At 43.6% G+C, this 25531-nt stretch overlaps 1 protein-coding gene across 1 annotated transcript in view; it reads left to right on the forward strand.

The window, feature by feature from the left end:
• ETFA (electron transfer flavoprotein subunit alpha) overlaps positions 1-25531 on the forward strand; it is a 300814-nt gene that overhangs the window by 16908 nt on the left and 258375 nt on the right. Inside the window, exon 2 of the mRNA XM_085643692.1 lies at positions 20307-20456. Coding sequence (XP_085499818.1) covers positions 20307-20456 — 150 coding nt within the window. The remainder of the gene's footprint in view (positions 1-20306; positions 20457-25531) is intronic.

Raw genomic sequence — 25531 nt, forward strand, 5'->3', positions numbered from 1 at the left:
TTGCTCTTTGGCCATAATGGAAAGGTTAGTTGCAACAGTGACTGACTGGGTCCGAATGAGTGTCAAAGTTGCCCTATATGACGGTGATTTTTTTTTTTACAGACAAATTCTGAGAGCTTGTTTCCAAGGTTTTATGAGGCCAAGATATTGCTACTGGAGGTGCAGTGAAATGTGAGGATGGCAAAGATTTCTTTGTTGTTGTTAGCGATGGCGTTGATGCTGTCTGCAAGCGCTGTGCTCTTGGTGTTCCGTGTCTGCTGGCTGCAGTGTTTTTTGTCTGATCTGAAGGTGTCTTTATTTGTGGTGTCTTGACTTGTTTCCTATTTGCGCTCCAGTTGCTTAGACTGGTGTTTCGTCAGCCTGAGTTCCTCTGTGGTTGGGTTGTTACCATTTGTGTTGCGCTTGAGGTAAGGAAGGGTGTATCATAAAGGAGAGCGATCCAGTTGAGGACAATGGGGGCTAGGATCAATTCATAATGTAACGTCAAAAAGTTACCATCCAGAAACCATCAATCTAATGTTACTGAACTTGAAAAAACCCAACATATTGTTTCTCTAAACGTCAGTGACTTGACCTATTCTTACTTAAGAAATTCTTCGATGTTGTACCCTAAAATAGATCGCGCCAATAGATATGATCTTAACAGTGATCTTGAAATAAATAAATGGGAATAAACAAGGAGTCCTGTTTCTTAATTCATAACTTTTTTGAGCCAACAGGACATACATCATACATGTGATGGTTTACACACATTAAAAAGGTACACACTTATAAACACAAAACATTGAAACAAAACCTGGATGGGCCAAAAACAATACATCACATTAGTCATTGAACATACAAAGAAGATTAATCACGAAACATGAACAGAGAAATAAACAGATTTAAATGTCTTGTGTCCTACACTCTCAAATTACTGGGGCATGTCCCAATTTACACCCTCTTGTTTGCAGTCCGGAACGGTACTGCTTGGCCCTATCTAGAAAACTGGTCAGAGTGGAATGTTATACAAATAAAATACATTTCATCACTAGTCATTCACTACTTAAGTGCGCAGATTACAGATATATATAATAATAGCTCTTGGCCATGTTGCAGGGATTCTGCACATACACAGAACTATGCGCAGGAAAACAGGACCTCAATGTATACGGGTGTACCAACCTACCACATTATTTATGTATTTATTTATTTATTTGCTGTGTTTTATATATAGCGCTGGCTAGACCCGGAGGTATCAGAGCGCTTTACATGAGGAATCAGCAGTTACAAATAAAATCATAAATTTCATCACTAGTCATACACAACTTAAGTGCGCAGATTGAACATATATATAATAATAGCTCCTGGGCACATTCATAAGTACGCCGACGCGTTTTGACCTTCGCGGTGGGCCTGTGGTGTATTTCAAAGACGGTCTTCTTCAGGGCTGTGAACTTTGTGGGCACGTAAAGGCAGCTGGTTCCTGATATTTTTCCAGGTGGTCTAAATGATTTCTTGATAGATAGGTCACTCCATACCTTATTTCAGCGTGTGGCCCTTAAAGCAGGCTGTTTTATGAGCACATCCAGGAGGATATTTTGGTGTTTTGCGGAGCAGGACCTAAAACATAGGATGCCAGGCTTCTTTCTCGGAAAACTGTTTCTTCTTTGTTAGCGTGCCGTTCCGACCTCGGTGAACCCGGTCCACCGTGCTGGTCGAAACGCGTTGGTGTACTTATGAATGTGGCTGTTATATGGCCCTTAGGGACATTGTCGACATTGCTAATTTAACATGAGCTTCGCTACCATGATGCTGCTTTTGCGCACGTTACTACATGACTTTGTTTTTGCAAGAATCTGTTTGTGCCTTTCACATGAGAACGGGCTGCTTTTCACTTTCTCTGCCTTTCCTGGAGTTTAGTCTGAACACGATGTGCAAGGTCGATAAAAAATGCCCCTTGTTATTCTGTTCTGGTCAGCCCCTAGCACCTAGACATAACATGCTACACAGAGCTGCAGTACTGAAGACTCGTGCTTTGATATTACATTGTTGCATGTTGTTTTAACACACTTGGAGAAAGCCGTTCCATGGAGAAGAGCTCGCTGTTCCTATGATGTAAACCTTACATTCAGGCTTTCAGGTATGGGGTCTGCTGTCAAAGCCCAGAGATCTTCCTTTATATAAAATACACTTCTTCTAGTCAAGGGGAGGGTGGTTAGGCCTGAGTGCCACTTTTTCCACAGTCTTTATATAATGCCTTCTCCCTTTGTATTCTATGGAATTGTAAAAATGCTAACTGTGCTGAGTTTATGCATTTTGCTTCTGGTTGTGGCTCGTATACTGTATTGTAGAGCACGATAGTTAAAATAATCATATTGAACTATTTTCAGTGACTCGGACAATTCTTATTGTGGACAAGTATGAGTGAGTAAGCAAAAGAGTATGTTTTGCTCCAGCATATCCTGAGAGAGAAGGGAGTGTTGTGTTCTGGGTTGTCTAATCATTTGTAGCTTTGTGATATTTGGAAGAGAACGAATGAGACACTATAGCTAGTCGGTATTGGGATTTTGGTTTCACAGTCCATTCCATCTTTCTGGCTTCCATGGAGATGGTGGACAGAGTTCTGGAGTTCATTTGATGAATCCGTTTGGGCTGAAACCTATTCATCTGACAAACTGCACTCAGCTGTGACTGGAGCAGGAGATATTCTGAGGGTGTGATTGAGACATTCTTCTATAGTTCTCCTTACTCAGATTTTGAAGGCGCTATATAAAACTCTGCAAATAAATAATGTGGTAGGTTGGTACACCCCTATACACCGAGGTCCTGTTTTCCTGCGCATAGTTCTGTGTAGGTGCAGAATCCCTGCAACATGGCCAAGAGCTAATATTATATATATGTATAACCTGCGCACTTAAGTTGTGAATGACTAGTGATGAAATTTATGATTTTCTCTGACCTGTTTTGTAGATAGGGCCAAACAGTACCGTTCCGGACTGCAAACAAGAGGGTGTAAATTTTGAAATGCCCCAGTAATTTGACAGTGTATGACACCAGACATTTAAATCTGTTGATTTCTCTGTTCATGTTTCTCATGTTTCATGATTAATCTTCTTTGTATGTCCAATGACTAATGTGATGTATTGTTTTTGGTCCATACATGTTTTGTTTCAATTTTTTGTGGTTATAAGTGTGTACCTTTTTAAGGTGTGTACACCATTACACGAATTATGTTTGTCCTGTTTACAAGTGGCTCAAAAAAAGGTATGAATTAAGAAACCGGACTCCTTGTTTATTCCCATTTATTCTAAGATCATTTCTATTGGTGTGATCTATTTTAGTGTACAACATTGAAGAATTTCTTAAGTAAGAATAAGTCAAGTCACTGACGTTTGGAGAAACAATATGTTGGTTTTTTCAAGTTGGGTAACATTAGATTGATGGTTTCTGGGGGTAGCTTTTTGATGATACATGAGGTAAGGAATGGTGTTGGCACATGCGGTGAACCAGATCTTGAGGTTCTTGATGGCTTTTGGCAACTTGCTGGTGTGCTTGGGCCGGTTCAGAGAAAATCAGGCCCAATAGGTGTCCGGTGTGGGTGGGTTTAGTAATGTGCTGGGTGATGTCAAGGTTTGAGAGGCTCTTTAGAAGAGCCATAGGGTCTAGGTTGGGATGGTCTGCTAGTTGAAAGTTAAGATCTTTGAGGAGGATGAAGGTGCCGGCACTGATGATGAGGGATGTGACGCAGTATGTGATGTCGCTAGTGAAGTTGGTGCAAGATCTTGGTGGTATTTATGCAAGTGTTCCACACAGGGAGAAGGTGTCTGTGATGCGTATCTTGAATGTGAGATATTCCATGTAGCTGGTGCAGGTGTCTTTGGAGGTGGGCCAGCTGAAGGTATATTTGAATATGATGTCAACTCCACCTCCGGGCTTGTGCTGACGGTCTTGCCTGGGGTTCTTGTAGCCAGTGGGGATGGCTGTAGCGACCCCTGTTGCAGAGGTAGAGTTTAGCCATGTTTCCGTGAGGAAGAGCAGGTCCAGAGCCTGTTCATGCAGAAGTTCTGAAATCTCAGTTTGCTGAGCCAGTGGATACTGTGTAGCATACATATGAGTGTGGCGTGTTGTGTGGGTGGCAATTGGTCAGCACGAGTGGGTAGCTAGAGTGTGTGAGTGTGGTGCTGCGGGTGCCAAGTGGTGGGCGTAGGGTGTGAGTGCATTTGAACTTTCAGGAGGCGCATGTGAACACTCCATCCTTGTTGTGTTGTGTCAGCAGTGCGACGAGTGATGAATGTGGTGGAGAGTAGGGAGTAGCACTGCAGGGCAGTGGTGAGTATGGTAAGAATGAAGCTTCCTGGGCGCAGTCCAGGCATATCTGGACTTGCCTTTGGCATGCCGGCTGTGTGTCTGTGCTGCAGCTGCCATTAAGTAGATCCTGAGATGGGGGAGGAGAGTGAGATAATGTGGGTGGGAAGCAGCGATGTTACTTACTGTGCAGATGGGTCATGGGAATTTAAGTCCTCTTGCTTTGCTTTTTTTTTTTAAGTATGAAGTTGACTCCGGCAGTCTGGTTCATATTCGAATTTCCATCAAAGAAAGCACTGACCCTAGACATGATTCTGACTTCATTGCTAAAACAACCAATCAATCAAATGGGATTGTATAGTGTTTCTTTTCACCCATTAGGGTATCCAGGCGCTGGGTGTTTTGTTGCTGGGTGTAGTCAGCCGAACAGTCAGATTTCCAGACCCTTAATAAATTTCTGCTAGGAGGGGGAGGTTCCGTTTTGGATGGGAAGGCCATTCAAATTCATGGCAGGAGGTTGGACAAGGAGCGGCCGCCGCTCTTGCTTTATTGGATGTGGGGAGTCTGGGAGAGGAAGGCGGAACGCAATTGTCTGGGGGGTCTGGTGGAAGTTCACCCAGTAGTTAATATACGCTGGCCCTGTGAAGGGTCTTATAGGCGTGTGTTAGAATTTGAACTGGCACCTCTTGTAGACAGGGAACCAGAGTAACTTTCTGAGGTGAGGGGTTATGTAGGCCCATCTCGGGAGCTCAAGGACAAGTCTGGCGGCTGAGTTCTGAATGGTCTGAAGTCTCTTTAGCAGGTGTGAGGTGATTCCTATGTAGAGGGTGATGCTGTAGTCCAGGCGGCTGGTGACGAGGGTCTGGGTAATGGTGTGTCTGGTGCTGGCAGAGACCCATTTGAATGTTTTTCGAAGAGTGAGAAAGGCTGAGGATACTGTGTTGATATAGTTTTTCATGGTTAGTTTGCGGTCCATTATGACACCTAGGTTCCTGGCATGTACTGAGGGTATGAGTGAGGGTCCCAGTTCTGCTGGCCACCAGGAGTCGTCCCACGGGGATGTGTTGCTCTCTAAGATGAGTACCTCTGTTTTGTCGGTGTTGAGTTTGAGGCAGTTGTTCTTCATCCGGTGGGCAACGCTGGTCATGCACAGATGGCTTTGGTAGTGGCAGGGTCTGCAGATAGAGCGAGAGGATGAGCTGAGTATCGTCAGCGTATGAAATGATGCTCATTCCATAGATCCTGACCAAGATGGCCAGTGGGGTAATAAAGGTGTTGAACAGGGTAGAGTTGAGTGAGGACCCTTGGGGGACGCCGCATATGATACCCTTGGAGCTCGAGGTGTAGGGTGGAAGGATGTGATCCACTTGAGGCCATCCCCATGAATCCCTATCTGATGGATCCTTTTTATAAGGGTGTAGTGGGACTTGGTGTCGAAAGCTGCCGATAGGTTGAGGAGGATCAGGGCAGCAGTTTCTGTCTGGTCTAGGAGAGTCCTGATGTCATCGGTGGCTGCGATAAGGGCGGTTTCTGTGCTGCAATTCAAGCGGAACCCAAAATGGCATCCAGTAAGTCGATGTTCTCTAGGTAGTTGGTGGTTGATGGCTCTTTCCAGAACTTTAGCTGGGAATGAGAGTAGGAAGATGGGATGGTAGTTTTTGAGATCTTTCTGGTCTGCGGATGGTTTGATGAGGGGTGGTTTGACCTCATGTGTTTCCATTTTTCTGGGAAGGTAGCAGAGGTGATGGAGGTATTGAAGATTGTGTCGAGTTCTTTGCTGATGGTGGTGTTTCTCTAGGTTAAACATGTGGTGGGGCAGGGGTCCCTGGGTACTCCTGAGTGAATGGAGATCATGATGGCAGAGGTGGTCTGTGTTGTGAGTTGCTCCCATTTTGTTATTCTGAGGTTTGAGTGGGAGTCGGTGAGGTTGAGGAGGCTGTGGATGTTGGCGACAGGCGATTGGCAGTCGAAGTGTTTGGTGTGGATTTTGTTGTGAATGAAGTCTTCAGTGACGTCTGCTGTGAAAGAAAAGTGTTGGGCAGCGTGGGGAAGAACAATATGAAAAAAAAAATAGTACTTTCCTGTCAGGTGCTGCCTTGGTGCTCTTCTGTTCCTCTTGACTCCCAGCGCAGTCCATGCAGAGGCTCTCAGACTTCGTCAAGCCAATCCAGATGCTGCTGTCATGCTGGTAATGCTATTACCCAGCATGAGAGAAGCGCCGCGATTGGTCTAAGCGGGCTGGTTTGCTGCTCAGTCAGGGCCTGGGATCCTGTGCCTGTTCTCCACTGACTGTGCAGCACAGCTCGGGTGGAGAGATCAAAGGGTGCATGCTGGTTTGGCTGACTTAAGACAGTTGACCCAACTGGCTGGTACACTTGCAGCAGTATCCACCACTCCACAGTTGCTCTCCATCAGGATGGCCTGGTCTGCCCTAGCCTAGGCTCAGTGAGGAAAATGAAATTGATAATCTGTTTCATGATCACTTTATTTGTTATATTTTCATTGCTGAGAGAGCGGGGGGGGGCTGACGCCCTTCTGCCTTAACATAGGAGCCACTGCTGGAAGTCTGCTAGGGTGTCGCAGAGATCTTGGGGAGGAGTGACCGTTTCTGAGGGGTTTGATAACTCTTTGAAGATGTTGAAAAGTTCTTTGCTGTGATTGGAGGTAGCTTCGAGGCAGGCAGCCTAGGCATCTCTTTTAGTGTCTTTCAGGTGCTAGTGGTAGTTGTTGAGAGCCAGTTTGAAGATAGCTCGGTTGTTTGGCTCTTTGCTAGCATGTCGAATCCTTATCAACCATTTGCAGTTTCGTTTGTTGGTTTTTAGTTGTGGGGTGTAGCACCTGGTGAGTTTGGTTGGGTCTGCCTGGTTTGATGGGGGTGACAAAGTTAGCGCATTTGGTGATCCATGAGTTGAAGTGTTTGACAACCGCTTGAAGGTTGGAAGTGGTTTTCAGATAGGAGGAGCGGAGTGTGTGGTTCTATAGGATTTCTGGTATCTTGCTCCTGTAGGAGGTGCTGGGTTGGTTAGTGGGGGTGTCTGGGGCTGTTGCAATGGAGAAGTGGACGATTGAGTGGTTCAACCATATGAGTTTGGTGGCATGGCTGTACCTAACGCTATTGCTGGTTGTAAAGATAGGGTCTAGAGTGTGCCTGATGATGTGAGTGGGGTTGGTGACAAGTTGGGAGAGCCAGAGGTTGTTCTTTTACGTAGGCTGTGTTGGTGTCGTTGGGGTTGTCGAGGTGAATTTGAGGTCAGTATTTTGGATTTCATGGCTAGAGGGGTGATGAAGTCTGGAAGTGCTTTGCAGAAAGCTGGGCGTGGTCTTCGCAGTATGTAGAGGAGTGTGCTTCTGATTGTGGTCTTGCCGTCTGTGTTGAGTTGAAAGTTGATATGTTCCCTGATGGGGTGGTGGTGTTGGTGGTGGATGTGCAGTGGAGGGATTCTTTATGGATGATGGCTATTCCATCTCCGTGTTTGTTGATGTGGTCCCGGTGTATGATCTTGCATCCATTGGGTGGGGCGCTGGAGATGTCAGGTGCTGATGTAGGTTTGAGCCAGGTCTTGGTGAGGAAGACGTCTGGGGTGAGGGAGGTGATAGTGCCCCAGATCTCTGTGGCGTGTTTGTGGAGCGATAGGGTGTTGATCAGGAGGCATTGGAGTTGTCCCGGCTCAGGAGTGGTGGGTAGGAGCCCGTGGGCAGATGTTCTAACGTCGCAGGAGAAGAGGCAGTGTCGGCAGGAGAAGAGGCCTTTCAAGCGTGGGGACGAGTGGATGCAGCTGTCATTGTGGGGTCCAGGGTTTAGGGCTGTTATCACAGCACTGGTGTAGCTGTGGGTGGGTGGAGATCCATTTCTCCTGGCACTGGGCACGGGCCAGGCACGGACAGGTGCAGACAAGCTTGTGTTTGGTGGGCCCGCTGCGGCCTCCATTGAGTAGGTTCCTGCGAGAGGCGCTGTAGGAGGCTGGCTTTGTATATTGTGCACACTCATTTAAGTGAGGCACCTTGCACTAATCCAGGCAACCCTTATGGTGATTTTAGTGGTCTTAGACAATGATAGAAAGCTCTCTAAGTGGTAGCTGTGGAGAGCAGCCTTCATGAGTGTTAAGCAGCTTGTTTTATCAGATCTAATCATGTAGGGTAGGTTAAATGAAAAAGAAACCACCCAGTGTGTATATATAAAAATAAGTCTATTCATTACACAACACTCACTAACACATTGGTGTGTCACCTACCTGGAGATATAAACACAAATACACAATAATACTTCAATTGTAAATAGGAAAGTAAGCACAATACACAGTGGTCTCCAGGGGAGACCAAACCATATATTAAAAAAGTGTAATACAAACTGCAATCGAAGTTGGGACTTCAACCAGGAGCCTCAAAGGAACTGGGGACACAAGGAACCACCCAAGGTAAGTCCCCAGGAACCCCACGGAGACTGTGTGCAGAGTGGAAACACAGGCGCGTACTCAACAGAAGTCAATGAGAAAGTCGCATTTGCAGTTTTGAAGAAGGACCATGCAATGCTGAGGACCAGGAGCTATGTACGAGCTGTCTCACGTCGGAAGTCGAGAACCAGAGGGTCGGTGTCTGGCAGGAGCACCAAGAAGCCTTGGCAGCTGCCAGGCGTGGAAAACGAAGAAGGAGCAACGTTGGTACCAGCAAGTTCCAAAGGACTCACCACAAGCAGGACAGCCAGAGCAGGCCCTGAGCAATCAGGGTAGCCCACTGAAGCAGGCGAAGACCCTCGAGAGAACCCACAGGCCGAAGACACAGGAGTCGTAAGAGGACCTCGAGCAGCTCACCAAAGATGAATGCCCGCGGTTTAGAGGATATAGTGAGGACGCTATTCTTGGCAGGAAGAGATGCTGGAGCTTCTTGTAGCCTGAAGATCTCTGTAGTACAGAGCGAACAAGCCTTGGTAACGGCAAGTCGACGTGGTGCACAGGGGTTAGGTCCTGGAGGTTCGGATGAGGGATACTGGCCTCAAACTTGCTGAGAGGACAGGTCAGACCTCAAGGGAGTTGCAGAACCACCACCTGTGTTGCTGAGCCTTTTGAAGTCCGTGGGACGTCAGAGAAGCAGATCGGTCAGCTTAATTGTGGTGCCTGCAGATGCATGGGAGGGACTCCTTCACTTCAAGGGATATTACTTCGGGTGCCTTTGATGCCCACAGGTCTGTTGAAGATCTTGGAAGAAACACAGACGACTTGCAGAACAGCGAGACCAGGAGCAGCAGAAGTCTTCCGTGATCCAGTCTCGGTTCCAGGCTAAGTCCGAAGCCCAAGTGTCCAGATGGTCAAAGAGGGATGTGGTTTCATGCTTGAGTCTTGTCTCACGACGAATCTGACGACCCTTCCACCGGTTAACCCTTAAATACCTTAAGAAAGGGGTTAGGACTACTCTTGGGGGGGGGGGGGGGATGATGGAGGTGAGGGGGGTCTCTCCCAGAGGAGGGGCTGGACAGATGGGAGGATAGGCAGAATCATGTCTGGGGTTGGCAGCAGCACTAGCTTGCTTGTAGACCTGGAAAGCGGTTACCGGGAGTACTTGGGGTTTCCCGAAGGAGCCCCTCAGTGTATGGAATCATACCTCCAACACCGGGAACTGTGTAGAGGTAGGGTTCTAACATGTTTGATATCAAACATCCCCAGATTCGGCACAGCCACTACATTATTAGCCATCGTGTACTGACGGATCCTCACTAATATGTATTAACTTGGTTGACCACACTTAAAAAGCATGGAGAATCTACTCCGGGGTTTGTATGGGTGTCCTGCTCATTCAGAGGTACCCACACACTTATAAGCCAGAACTCTGCCTCCAGGATTGAAAAGCCTGACTTAGAAGTGACTTATAGGTTTTTAGTGATGTGACCTCAAATATAAGAAAACTTGTTGTGAGTGGTGCTGGCATCAGCTTACACAGGCTGCAATAGCAGACCTTTAGTCACAGTTTGAGTGGTCTCTCAGGGGAGGCACAATACTTTCCGCAGCCCATGGGAGACCCCTGGTGTACCTATGCCCTGGGTATCTCAGTACCATATACTAGGGACTTACAGGTGTACACCAGGACGGATGTATGACGTTACAACGCATGCTGTTACTACGAAAGTTTTACAACGCGAGTGCTTTGACAACGCAGGACATTACAACGCAAGTCTTTACATCGACTTGCACTAGATGGCGTGCTAACATTAAAAAAGTGTAATTTACTATTCCAACTCCAGTCCACGTAACAGTAGGGAAGGTGTTGGGATAGTAAACTACACTACTTTTAATGTTAGCACGCCATCTAGTGCAAGTCGATGTAAAGACTTGCGTTGCAATGTCCTGCGTTGTCAATGCACTCGCGTTGTAACAGTTTCGTTGTAATGGTAGTGCGTTGTAAAAGTTGCGTTGTAAAGGTTGTTCACCCACCAGGACACCTATTGTAGAAGTACTGAAGTACTTAGCATGTCAATTTAGAGAGGAAGTACAGTGACTGGGGTCCTGATTAGCAGGATTACAGTCAGACTAGTAAAAAAAACAAAATACTGATTCCAGCAAAAAGTGGTGGTAACCATGAAAATAGATCCTACTTTCCTACAGGTGCTGGGCAGGGTCAGCAGGAGGGAAAGTGGCACTAAAGGCGCCAAAGTGAGTGGGGATAGCAAGGAGAAAGTGAGGTTTAGAGCGAGGCAAAAGTTGGAAGAAGACGAGTTGGAAGGAGGCAAAAGTTGGGAAGAAAACTAGTTATGAGTCCGCTCACTATTGATTTCCCTAGATCAATATGGCTCCTCCTGGAGTTTTTATGTAGTGCTTCTGGGAGTCCCAAGTGAATGAGTCTGAATGGATAACCCCATTGATATGCTGTATTATTCTTATGGAGTAAATCTGTAATTTGCCAGATCGCTCTCCTTTGCTTCACTGTTCTGGCTGCTAAATCGTTGCAGAGCGAAAGCTTGTAGTTATCTTAGGAGATCTGAATAGGGCCATAATTTCCTCCTTGTCTTCATTCTTCCCACGTCGGAATGTCTAGGTGTGCATCCTGTCAGGAACCCACTCTTGCTGGTTTCTGTTTTTGTTCCTTTCAGGTGGGAAGATCATCCAGTCTGTATCTAATGTTGGGCAGGAGCTTCTGTACATATATCTGTTGTCTGATCCCTTTGCTCCACTCAGAAGCCCTCTAATGCGTATATTATTTCACGGCAATCTATTTTCGAGGGTGGCCTGTTTAAGCAGTAGTTCATTGTGTTGGTCTTCATGGCTCGGAATCCTATTTCCTATATGATGAAACCCTTCTGATCTGTAGTTCCTTGTCTGCTCTAGGTCTTTGACCCATGATCCTAGTCCATTTATATTGCTCTGCATTTTTCTTAGGTACTTCATTAGGTCTTCTCTTATGTTGCTAACTTTTCAATTGTTGCGAAAATTCCTGAGATGTTAATTCCAATTTTTGGGTCAAGTGTTTGTTCTGGAGAAGATTTGTTGGAGGAGGAAGGTTTGTCTCCTTTGTCAGTTTTCCCTCCACTAATCACCAGCATGTCCTTAATGGATCTGTGCTGCCATATTTGTTGCAATGATGTGTTTACAGTGGTTCCCTATTTTGGTGGGTCAAGTGGGCACTATTAGATGTCTAGTGGGTTGCTAAGCAGGCCTGCAGCAGAATAATCAGGCTGACCTTGCTCATTAGTGTTGGATTCCCAGTTGTTAATGCCCCAGGTTATTCTCTGGGCAGAGTGAGGACTCCCTGACACTGTTTAAGCGGCTTGCGTGTCCCATATAATCAACTGGCTCCAGTTAGGAGTGCTCCATTCTTCACCTGTCAGAGCAGGGTCACTCTGAAGTGCTTTCTGCTATATGCAAATCCATCCACCTAGCCAAAACTGCAGCTCTTTCAGTTTCACCAGGCACTAATATCAATATTTAGAACTCTAGCCTGGAAATGCTATAAGCACAGTAGGGCAACCCAGTAGTCCCCCAAGAGATTGGGTGTCTGAAAGTGAAGCATAAACATGGGAACTCTTGCATGAATAATTTCACAAGACTGAATCGGTCTTTCACGCAGATTGGTCTAACATAATACAATCCACATCAAGGTAACATGTATGCAGAGACATTTTGATCATTCCACATGAGATATGTGAAATATATGAGAGGGTGCGTCCTCTCTGTCAGGTGAACATACTATGTGGAACAATAAAACTACAACGATCTTTGTTTCAACTATTAGCCTTACAATTGGTACATTAAAAATATTCATTTAAAATACAATTAAAAATACATAAAACAGCAACCCCACATGTAACACATTTAGCCTAGTAAAGTCTAGTACGGTGCCGGGTCGGCATGCAACTACCATCATCCTAGCAAAGTGCAGGTGCTTAACAATTTGACTGAAATGAGAAAAGCGTAATTTAATTTATAGTTAAGTGATTCCAATAGAATTTAGGATAAAAAATCTAGTTTGCTACATTTTTCTGCCAGGAATGTGTAAGCCTCTAGCATGTCACAAGACCAGTAGGATCACCTTGGCACAGCGGTAACTGCAGCATGGGTTAGTTAAAAAGTGCTCAGTTTAAGAAGTACTACCCCCACTAATCCATCATGTGACTAGATAACAGATGCAGTTCCGTGCATGGGTTGACTTTATGCCACCTGGGGACAGATTTGTTTGTGTAATCCTAGCCTCCAATGTTTTGCAGCAGCTAGCTGTTCCTTCATACCTGGCCAACCTGCCCATAAATACGAGGCTATTGAATTAAAAATGTTACTCGTTTGTACTAAGAAAGAACAATAGTACAGACCTGATGGATCTAATCTCATACAATCTGAATGGGGCAAAAGCCATCTTTTGTGGGCGAGATACAGCATGTGTTGTGCAAAAGAGCAGCAGATGGTACAATATATTAAACTTCCCCCAAATGTACAGTCACAAAGTTCACTTCCCGTGTCGAGCCTTGGACACCTGACGAGGTATCCCTTACTAGCCTAAATACCCAATCTGAACTTGTTGTTTAACGTAAGTTTCTGTTCGTGATAGACCAGGTCTGGGTACAACATTCTATCTGGGCATTGCCTACCTCTGAAATAATCTCCCAATATGCTGCCTAGTTTTGTTGAGGAAAGCTTTTTCTCTCACCTTAGCACACAATGTTCCTTTGCGAGCTTTGCGGTATCCCATCTTACCCTGCTGGGGTCAGTCCATAGGAACCTCAGTTGTAGGTCATTCAATATACTTTTCACGAGGGCCAGTCAAGTCCTCCGGCTCGAGCCGCGGTCCTATCAACATCTTCCAAAGATTTTCGGTAAATTGTTGCCTTCGGATTCCTCACTAACCTAATCCAGTACAACACTTGTTTTAAGACTGCTGTTTCAGCAATTGACGTTAGGCCGAGCTCAGCACGAAGTGCTAGTAGGGGGATGCTAGGCCCCAGTCTTAGCCATGCCCATTGGTAGTTATTTTCAGCTGCTTGGAAGGGCGTACGTTTTCATTCCCTTCAAGCTCAGCCCCCCATAAAGTGCAGCTACTAATGCTTTCTGTTTGAACATTTTAAGGATGGTGCTAATGCTTTGAGCACCTGTCTTGTGTCTACATTTTAATACCCCTCTAGGTTTGTGTTAAAACTCTGCTTGCCTTCACTATCTGGTTTTTCCAATTTTGTTGTTCTGTAAACCTTGGCCCAAGTAGTCATATTGCTTGACACACATGATATACTCTCCATTTTTCATTGGCCTTCTGTTGAATGTGGGAGAGGGTCTTAACACCATACTCTTTGTCTTGTTGCAATTAATGGTCAAGGCCTTCTTACAGCAGTAGTCTGCAAATCTTTTTAGTAGTTTATGTATTGCATTTTCTGTTTGGACCAGCATGACTGCGTTGTCCGCAAACAGGACAATCAAGACACTTTGTCTAGCAATAATAGGGGCATCGGTAGGTTCTTCCAATAAGTAAGCTACAACATCATTTAAAAAGAGGGAAACATTAAGGGGACTAGCGCACAGTCCTGCGGTACGCTGTTTTCAATGGGAAATATTTTGCTACATTCACCTCCTGGCCCATATCTGACCCTAGCTGTATTGTTGGTGTGAAGTGCCATCATTGCTTGCACAATAGAGGTCTTTAACCCTTGCTTTACCAGAGATCTCCATAGCTTTGGCTGATTCACAAGGTCAAACACTGATTTCAAATCAGCAAAGATTAGATATAGTGATGAATTTCTTTTAATGTTATACCTGTAGCAAATCATATATAGACTTACTGATTGGTCTATAGTTCAACCCTTGATCTAAAACCAGCTTGTGCCTCGGTTAAAATGTTCCCCTTGTCCACCCAGCCTTACAGTTGATTTAGTGCAACTTTACCCAAAAATATTCCGGCCCCATCCAAAAGAGATTGTCTGGTAGCTAGAAGGGCTACCACTATCGCCCTTCTTGAATGAAGGTACTAGAATGGCAGAACGTCAAGAGGGAGGGAACAATATCTTTTTCACGCAAATAAGCTTTTTTCAATACTAAAACACACTATCGTGTATTTTATTTTTTTAATACACGGAGCTTGTGATTTAGTTTTTTCAATGCTCAATTGAACAGTCATAAAATACTCCTATAGGTGCATGAAGGGTCAGTACAGAAAGCAGGCACCAAACAAGGGCACATTTTGCCTAGAGTTCTCGTCAACATTTTGCTGCTGTTGCTGGTTTGTGGCTGGCGTTTTCATTGCTCAGTGACTGATTTCGAATAGTGACGAATAGATTCTTTTTTTTAAAACTTGTTTCTAGTGCGTTTTTTAAACGACATACATCTGCCAACTGTTGCATGAGCTTCCCATCCCCACTTCACAAAACACTGGAGAGAATCACAAAACACTGGAGGAGAAATTCTCTTACTTTCTCCCTGCGTCCTCAACGTCTCCTTCCAGTCCCTTTCCCCTCTCAGCAGTTCTACTGAGCAGTCGTTCCGAATCCGATGCAAGTGTGATGAATAGTTTCTGAATTCGTGAAATGGAATGCCATTGTGTGTACTTTAGTAGGGGTTCAAGGGCACCTGATAGTTTTTTCAAACTTCGGGATGACTGTCAGGGGCGGAGCTTGAGAGGGGTTTTACACCACCTTAATAAATGTGTGATGTAGTAAATAGCTGGCAACAGGTTCTTTCAGTCTGGTATGGTGAGATGTCTATAAGATTTTTACATGCAAATCCCCAAAAAATGTTTTTTTTACAAAATATTTCGTTTTGATCGCCAGTAACTATCCACACTGCACTCTTTCCAGTGCCTCTTGAGCCCCCCCTCATGTCCTGCTTCTCAGATAACGGATGTTAACAAGATATGCCAGCGTGATTGTTAGGAGATCTGAAGCTCACCCCCGTCCCCCCAATTTTAAAGAGCAAGGTACGCCCCTGATGACTGTTTCAGCTGCAGTTGAGGACACCAGGCTATGCTCCTGGCTGCCTTGAGAATTAGTCAGTGACCACTTGAAGGTATTGGCGATTTGGTGGTGAACCGAAGCCTTGACGTAATTTCTGCTATGTTTAGTCTCTCATGTGGCTTGTTTGCGAGGCCTGTAGCTTGCAATAAGATGCTTGATGATGCAACACGGTTTATAAAACACACAGTATTCGTATAGTCTCAAGCGGTGGTCATCAAAGAAGATGCATGAAATCCATAAACAAGGGGAGCTAAAATAAAAGCCTTGCATTTTAGTTCTTAAAGCTTTACTTTTTCTTTTTGTTCTTCTTGGATGTCTCAGGGGAGACAACGCATATTGCTCCCCAGTAGCACATTCTGCGCTCCCTCGAACCCTGCAAGCGGTAGTGAAGGTGGGGTGCAAGGTTGCTTGTTGACCTTGGACCACTGGTCAGGAGTTTAGGGTGTATTTTGGCGTTTGAGTATCACAGAACCACTTGTAGACACTTACTTGCGGCGTGCACTGTACAAATGGCCATCATCATCCTCTTCCTTAAACACCATACATAACAATACAACACAAAACGCTGCTAAAAACCCACCTTGCAAAGACTAAACGCACAGGCTGGATACTAAAGTTACTTTAAATCTGGATATTGTGAAAATGTGAGCTGTGGGGAAATTGAGAAAAAAATCCCGACCTAAGTAATGGAAATAAGAATCTTCATGATGAAAGCTGTAAATCACAGCAAAAGAAAATTAAACGGTCAAACAATGTGGAACAAGATTAGAAATAGAGGGACGACTAACATTACAAAAGAGTTTGATTAGTAAATTTTAAATGAATTCCCCAGAAACGCATCATTTGAAATTGCCCAGTGTACCAACTAACCCTGCAATGACACCAGGCCGGTAAAGCGCAGATATTAATTAAATCAGACGGCCTTCAACAAATTAGAGGCAGGCGAAATTCCACCTGCAGTGTTAACAGAGATCACTCGGGCAATATATTAGGCCAAGCTACTGTCACGCCGGGCCGTGTGAATGAAGCCATGGATTAGAAATATGGTCTCAAACACGACGTGGCCACGACTGTCCGAGAAATGAAAGGTCTCGCATTTAGTGCATGCAAAGAGAAACTTCATTAAAAGCGAAAATGAAAAGCATATAGTTGTGCAACAATAAATCACCGCAGCGTTAATGAGCCAAGACCTTTAAGGGCAAACTCAAAAATCTTGATAAAGTGCCTTTGGGTGCCTTATCTTAAAAGAAATATTAGGAGTGACAAAAGAAGCAGAAGAAAGTATTTTCCTGTCCTGCAATAATGGAGCGAGATAGAATATACTCCTTTCAGCACTTTGGACAAAACATGTTATTTTTAAAAAAAAACAATTTTGTTTTATGTTAACTCTGTATATACATAAAAACAGAACACATGGTGTGAGAATTCTCTAGAAGATTTTAAAGGGGCCATTCAGTGAAAAGAAAAAAGCTTGTCTCTACAGTTTCTTACTCATTTTTAAATAATAACCAACAGTAAGGATTTTGGAACGCTCCTTTGTTTAGGAGTCCTGCTTGTGGTGTAAAATCAGTTGTGACATAATATACAAGTTACACCATTTTTAAGAGTCTGGTACACCTTTTAAGATCACTGGACTCGTTTTGGCAGTCAAGGGTGCCTTACTAACATAACTGTCTATTATTATCATTTCCTACCACTGCATGGATTTCTAAAGTATGACGGGTGTTGGTCACCCGAGTTTTTAGTTTAGATCAGCAAAATTATCCTCTTCTGCTAAAGGTGATCATAGCTGGTGAAAGATTCTGAGCGAAAAATTCTCTCCCCCTGGATGCTAGCACTCCGAATAATGAGGATAGCATACGAGGAAAGAGAAATTTGGAAATGTACGATGAGGCTAATGAAACTAGCACTCTAATGTGCTGGTAAGGCTATCTTTCCGAAGTGACAATGTCCAGATGAAGATTAATGATTTCACCAAAGATCGCTGTGTGCTGAGAAAACGAGAAGAAACGCAAGAGGTAACTTTATCTTATCTACTTAAATTTGAGAGTGGGAAAAAAAACCAGAGTTTTAAATTTTGCTTGCTTGGAGCGCTCAAAATATTGACTTAACGAAACCTGTGGGGCATAGTTGTGGCCAATGTCTCTGTTCTAGCAGACAGTCATTATAAGCTTGACTTAAATGCCATCAGCTGAAGATAACTCTTTTTATCAATCCTGATTGTCCAGTTCCTGACACTCCTGCATGATTCAAAGGTATAGCCTTCATCTGATGTCTTCACAAATTTCCAGATATCCATCAAAATTCGCAAGTAAAGAAAACAGGCACTAAATAGTCCGTAAACAGCCAGGAAGAAGGACCAACCATATGGAACCTCGCAGGAACTGACAATTGTTTCTGAGATCAGCATATCTAGGTTAACTATTCAAGTACTATCAGTTTTAAAGTCCTCAAACACTGCCACCGATACCAACAGCCACTAGAAACTGGGGGCCCGGCCTCAAAAGCTGCCATTAGATTTAAGTGTAATACACACACCATGATAATCAACTGCCCTGCGGGGTCTCTGAAACATCATGCAAAGCTATCTAAGGGCCAAAACGTCTAGGATTGTGGCTAAGAAATGGAGTGTTTATTTGGTGTGAAAATTATCAGAAATCTCAAGATATAAAACAGATTTCTTAATAAAAGTGCTTTTTCCTTATATGTTCATTATTGGGCTGTGAACTGTGGCAAGATAAGCCAAGAGTGTTTCCCTGCAAATTACATACATGCCCTAAGTCGTGTTCATTTGAAAAAGCATCTGTACCTCGAAAACGGTCCTACAGTTGTATGGGAAAAATACAACTTAAGCATACATTTCCTGAGGCCAGCAACGTGGCCATTTACTGTTCAAATTTAACCTAAGCCAAACAAAAAAGGAAGCCTGTGAGAAGGCAGAAAAATATTAGTTTGGACTAGTGTATATACTTTTCTTTGGTGAGAAAGTGTGTAAAATTCTCCATATTTTCTAAGGTACCCATAGTAGAGAAGAGATTCTTTTCTGCATATGACCCAACCAGAGCCAATTCGCTTGCCTCAAAAACTCCTTCAACCCAGGTAACCCTCATTATTTAAAACGAAACTCTCCGCTGAACGTATCCTTCATATCTCTACAGTAAGCAGAGCCTTTAAAAATGCACACATTCTCCAACTTCCTTTATTATGCTAACGTTGGGGGTCTGCGTTGTCACAGAATTAAGAATAACATGTAGATGTCACATTTGATCGGGAGCTGTGATCCTCTTAAGTATACGACATATCCCATCTTTCATATCCTTTAAAAACGACCTAAAAAATGACCTACTCTTGAGACTGCCGGCTCCTCCTGATGTACTTGAAGTTCCCATCACAAATAGCAGCTATCCACCATTTCTATATACAACTCTCAGGCCCATTCAATTACTCGCAGCAAAGAGAGAACTGCAGTCGTATCTTATTATGATGCATTCCTAATCTGCTTTTCTTTGCTGATAAGTCACAAGGAGGTGCTCCTCTATGTGATCTGAGCCACTGTTTCTGTCTCTGTGCCCTGCATTCTACGTACAGTGAGCTAACATCTCGAATCATGCAGAACAGCATAAAAAAGCAAAGTATATAACCAGGTATTCAACTTCCGATTTAAAAAGTAGAGATGCTGTGTAGCTGAACAAAGGGTTTCCGATAGCTTGCCATTCTCTTTCTTTATTTCCCTTTCTACCAGAGATAGTTTTAGAACTTCAGCACCATTGTGACAAACTATATGGAGGTCTCTGTTCCACCCAGGTAGCTCTTGCTCACTGAGGGGATCCTGTATCGAGGAGCTACAATTGGTTAACACAATTTCTGCAACAGAATGTCTGCTTAAACCATACCCATGCGAACAGGTATGGGGGAGGTGAGTGTGGATGTTTGACCATCACTAGTTCCTGAAACAATGCAAAAGCTAAGTTACATTTACCGGTAACCACCATTCGAAACCCCCTCCCATCGGCAGCAAACACAAAGAATCAGAATAAAACAATACACCCACGCCTACCTCACTAGAACTTACAAAACTGTAAAAGTCCTAAGAGGCAGGGAGACGTACCATATATTGTGCAACATCTTCCTTCTCAAGCAGATGCCACAGTCTTCACATATTGTGCCACTGCTAGAATGACTCCTATGGGCTCTGAGGAGAACATTAACAGAACGGACCCCTCCGTTTTTCAGTCTTTCTCATTATGTTGATGGGAAAGCTTTATTTTTTGTCTTCCCATCTGATGATCGGAATATGTTACCAGAGCTGCCCATAGTAGGTCACGGAGGGATCGGTCCAGCCTGATTTTCAGGAAGGCCTCTGAATACGTAAATGATTTCAATGTAGTTATGTAAATCTACTTTATGTGAATACCTCGATATTCTGGCATGGATTCGAGCCTCCTGAATCTGACTTGGACCCCCAGGTGTACACAATGAAAGTGTAATGAAACCATGTCGTTGCCAATGTTCTGTTCAGTGTTTTGTTGATTTAATTTTTGCCTGCTATATCTTTGTCTTTCTGATTGAGACTGTAAGTTGTGAACGATCTTGTTTTCTTTTTCAGGCCTCATTGTTGCAGCGGCTTCAGAGCACCCTGATTATAGCAGAACACAACAATGATACACTTTCACCCATCACCCTTAATGCCATCACCGCAGCCAAGCAGCTCGGTGGCGAAGTGTCCTGCCTTGTAGCTGGCACCAACTGTAGCAAGGTGAGAAGTGTACTTACTTATTCCTGACGTCACAATGAACATACGGATATTCCTAGTACTTCTGAAGGCTCAGGTGAGGTGGACGCAGATTCCACTGACATTCAGAGCGCTCTCTACTGAGGATAACGTTTAAATGGCTAGAATGAAGGAGGTTGCATGTATCCCGCTACCTGCTACTTCTGACGTGAATGAGCAGCCAAGATACTGGGGGTTATGTCAAGCCACAGCAAGTTGTAGTCGAACTCCTGTTGTATCCCGATGGCTTCAGTAGGGTCAGGAAATCAAGTATATTCTGGAGAATCAGTGGTTGTTGATATAGACTCATTGAGCTTCAATGACATTTAGTAAGTGGTGGAGATCAAGAGTAGACCTGGTTCGAATGCTGTCTTCCCCAGTACCATTGGAACGTGGTCTTCCTCAAGGGACCACACGGCCCCTCAGCATGTTTAATGTCTGTGTTCAATATCAGTCGTTTGACTTTCTATTTTGTAAGTATGCAGATGACTCCCAGGTCGTGCTTTGTTCATATGGTCACCCGCGGACCTATTAGAAGATAAACTCTAAGTAGTTCGCTTCTAACATTTGGATCCTTGATGTCTGGGTTGGCTTTCCATTTGTCCTAATCCGGAAAATTTTATGAGCTCAATCTTTCACGCCTCTCACAAGCATGTTGGAATATCATTGCTGAGGTTTCTGTCTTGTCTCCTGTTCCTTTCTTCTCGTACTCTAGTTATTTGAGCGTTCTCATTCACGAGATAAGACCCTTACTTTGGTAATTGGGGTTCTTCTCTTTTCCCCAAAGACTCCTAGCCACAGACGAGTGTTGGACAGCCATGCTTTTTTGGAGCTGGGCTTGCACCCATTTGCACTTTTATGCATGCTTCTTCTTTGGCTTGTACTTAATTTTATGATCCACCACCTGGCCCAGAGGCTCTGCCCAGTGAGCCGTCAGCGCTCTCCTCTATGATGATCAATAAGACAGCTTTTGCATGAATACTCTGGAGCACAGTAGCGCAAGGAGTGATGGAGGCGTGCTAGGAACAGCAGATCTACATCTCCATGTGGGCTTTCATAGTGCGCTTGTATTGACTGGCAAACGACTAATTAAAGTGTAGTGGGCAGTGCCTTTCAAAATGTATTTGCTGACCAGCAACACTAAGACACACTGATGACTTGATTTAAGTTTCCCCAATACACATGCACAGTGCTGTCAGGAATGCTTGCAAATAGTCTAACAACTGTGCTACTCTAGACAAAGACCTCCCTTGTGCAAATCACCACAGATCCTGCTCATCCGGAACTGCCAGATGAGGCTCCTTCCAGAAGGGACCACAAGCAACCCCAGGCCGGGTTGATCCTGTGGCACAGCAAGCAAGGGGGCCCACGTCTTTTCAACCCCTTAGCCACTTAAGGCATCCTGCAGTATATACGTTGGGTGATAAGAGGAATGCTTGCAAATAGTTTAACTACTATTAGTCGTTTGGATTAGCATTTCATCCCACTGTTCTTCGCCCACTCTGCCATTCTAGACCAACGGTATGGCGAGAGGGTTGTCCCATGTTCACTGCTACCCTAGAACCAAGCTGCACCCGACCCGCAACCCAAATAGGCCGAAACTGGTTTTTAGTTGCTTGTGTTCTGGTTCAGAGAGGACCTAACTCCACAGTTCATGCTGGACTATTCCTATTGGAGCAGGACCAAGAATCATTTACACATGGCTGGGTTTAATCTGAGGAAGCATTGCGTACAAAACAATAATGAGTTGAGATATTACACGGAGCGATTAGCCAGAGATTAGACTATTTTGTTTGTTGATTGGACTGGGTTTCCCGTCTGTCCACTTGGATCAGTTGTATGTGTATTGTTTTAATACAGAGACTGGTTGCACATTGTCGCCATTTGGAGGGAAATGGGGACACAGTGACAAATAGTGGTCAGGGACTTGGCTGCTATATGGGCTATGCTTGTCTATGATATGGGAAAATGGGCACATCATGGCATGTCTGGTAGATGAGGAAAGAGATGAATTATTCAGCAAGGCTTTATAGGTAAAGAGCACATCATGGGGTTGTTGGCTTATGGGTGGAAGGGGGCGGCATGGTTGGCATGTGGGGGGGACATTAAAACATGGTAAGCCTGGCATTCTGATCCATCAGGGCCGGCATATTACGGATGTGATTTGGCACATGATGGCAGCAATTGGCATAATGCAAATTATATGCAGATATTTGGGAATAAAAATAAATGCATATTCAGAAAATTACACACAATTTGTTCGTATATTAGTTTAGTTACTAAAAATGTAAAACCTGGTCTTTGGGTACAAATTAGTATATTTTAAGAAAAGTACTAGAATGTGTAGCTTTACTCTATTTACTAACATGAAAACTGGCATTTGGAATGGTAAGCTGATATTTGGAACAAAAATGAACGAGTCTTTCAGTCCAAAGGATTTATATCAAATATTCATGGAAGCAAAATTAGTGTATTTACAGAATATTTTGACTTGATGCTTAAGTTATAATTCATACTAATTTGAGGCAGTTATTACATTTTTTGTGACTGACTCTTCTTGATCTAAAATTCAATTTTTAAAAAAATCTGTGCTCTAAAATGCACTGTCTGGGCACAATGTCCCACCTGCTTCAAACTCGAGGTAGTACCAAGGGCCATCTATAGACCATGCTTTGGAGTATTTTATGAGTGCTTCTTCATAACTCTCTTTAAAAATGTATGACTCAAATATTTCCCCCGAACCCTCTGAATTTATTTGTGGAGGGTCAGTTGCTTACTTTACTCATTGACATTTACGCACTGTTTATGTTCCATATGTTTGAAAGATCCCTAGTATTGGTATTAGAAATCATGTCTTTTGAAGGAACAGAGGTCACAATCCCATTTATAGATTTGCAATGTGAGGTTCATTGTGGGAAAATAGGCAGCAGTATTGTGTAGATTTCACATTTTTATAATTGTTGAGATGGTGGAAGTTCCAGCATCAGTGGCTCATGATGCAAATGCAAACCGGCTAACAGCATGCGGTCTCTAGAGTACAAGGCCTAAGGTGGCCTGCTTGTTTTGCAGCTTTCACAACTCTTCAGCCTTGTTTATAACTTGTTCATTTTGGCTGTCAATATTCTTTTTCTGAGCATCTGGGTTTTGGGCGGAATTAGCTTGGAACAGATCATGGAAGTGGCGTTGAATACGAGGATGTTCCAGGCACAATTGTGTTTGTTTGTCGGAGGAACTGAGCTTGGTATGTAGTCCTACTGCTTGATTGTGGGCAATGTTTGTGTCTGGTATGTGCTAGTCATAGTGCACAAACCCTGTGTTTCTTTGGAGCCAAACACAGGTGCTAACGCAATCTGGAATAGTGCTACTTTCACTGCCTGAAGTAGGGTGATGTCTTAGCATCTAAAGCCATATGTCTACTCAACGTGTACTTGTTGAAGACCAGGTCTGATGTGTGTGTGTGTGTGTCTTGGAACGGCACGTGTTCTGAGGATCTTAAGACCAGGCTGGAACCTGCCCTTGCTACTTGACAAAGGACCGGATTCAATCATCTTTTCGCAAGTGTCCACTCAACTGATCAATCGCTAGACTGAACAGTGACTAGTTGGAGTCATTAACTATAGCTCCCCATATTTGAGCTCAAATGTCATGAGATTTCCTCTATAATGAGCACAATAAACATAATGTGGTATAAAAGAGTTTTACTTCATGTGCACTGGGCACCTTATTCTGGAGTGACTGTACATTACAGAGGAGCCATATTAAATTGTGCATTCTGTAGCTTGTTCTTTGTGATGTTGTAGTTATTTAATTGGTTTCTCTACCACCACACTACTTTGTGTGGATCATTAAGTCAATAAAGAGCGCCTGCTTAAGAGACATACATTTGGAGAGTCTCTTTCTATGTCCATCTCATCTAAAGCTAGTAGTTAGGAGTTACCATGCTAGACCTCCTCCCACTGGAGATCAGAGAGCCCAGCATTTCCTCCATTAGTAAGGACATTGCCAAATGAAATATGAGAGCATCTGGTTTGGAAATCAAAGTTGTATATACTTTTGAAGCAACTCAGATTTCTAAACGACTCTGTCAATGGCAGTAGCTCTTTGTAAAGCAATAGTTAGCCTTGAGGGTAGAGACTGTCCATTTTACCTATGCATGTACAGTATTTTTTGAAGAATCAGAAGGCAACAACTGTAGATAATACTCGGAGATATTTATTACTAGCTTAGTAAAATAAAATGCTAACCATCTTTAGAAGGGGATAAGGCACATAACATATCCTCCAAACAAAGCCCTATGTTGTAATATTTAATGTCTTACGATATTGCCTTGATTAGGAAGACTGTTAAAGACATTTTTTCATTACTGGAGGACTTAAAAGGTACATTTATCTAGCATTCACCAAGAACGGTGTCCAATGAAGGAAGAGATTCAGAGAGCTCAGACCATTACTTCATTCACTCCTAAAATCCCTACTCAACCCAGATCTCCGAATATAACTTGTCATAGAATAGTCTTCATTGGTACACATCCACCAAAAACATCTGTGCCAACCTGGACTGCATTTTAACAGAGCAAATGTATTCCTGTCTGCCGATCTAACATTCACAACCTCAAAGATTGAAAACTTTGTAACATTTCGTTCGGAAACCAGTCTGAGGAAATATTATTCCAACCACCGCTGTAGAACCCTCCACAGAAACAACAGAAAACACTGACCAAAGAGAGCATGGGCCTGTCTCCTCTTTCTAGAGATTATATCTACATAATTCTGAAGGACAATTTGATCAATTGAGGATAACAAAATTATTTTATTTCAAAAATAATGATAATGCAAAACTATTTGCTCTTTCCCCAGTTCTTATTTGCCTCAAATTGTCAATATCGTCACATTAGTGGACCCAGACTTCCAATCCGACCCAGAGTTAAAAAATAAACAGCTACAGCCGACATATATTTCGTGGTCATACCGCATTTTCAAGGCTGTATATAACATAAAACAAGTCTAAATCACCAATCCTATGCACAGTTTAACAAGCTCATTAGAACTAAATATATATGT

Source organism: Triturus cristatus, chromosome 3_1 (genome assembly GCF_964204655.1).
Source record: "Triturus cristatus chromosome 3_1, aTriCri1.1, whole genome shotgun sequence".
Classification (NCBI taxonomy): domain Eukaryota; kingdom Metazoa; phylum Chordata; class Amphibia; order Caudata; family Salamandridae; genus Triturus; species Triturus cristatus.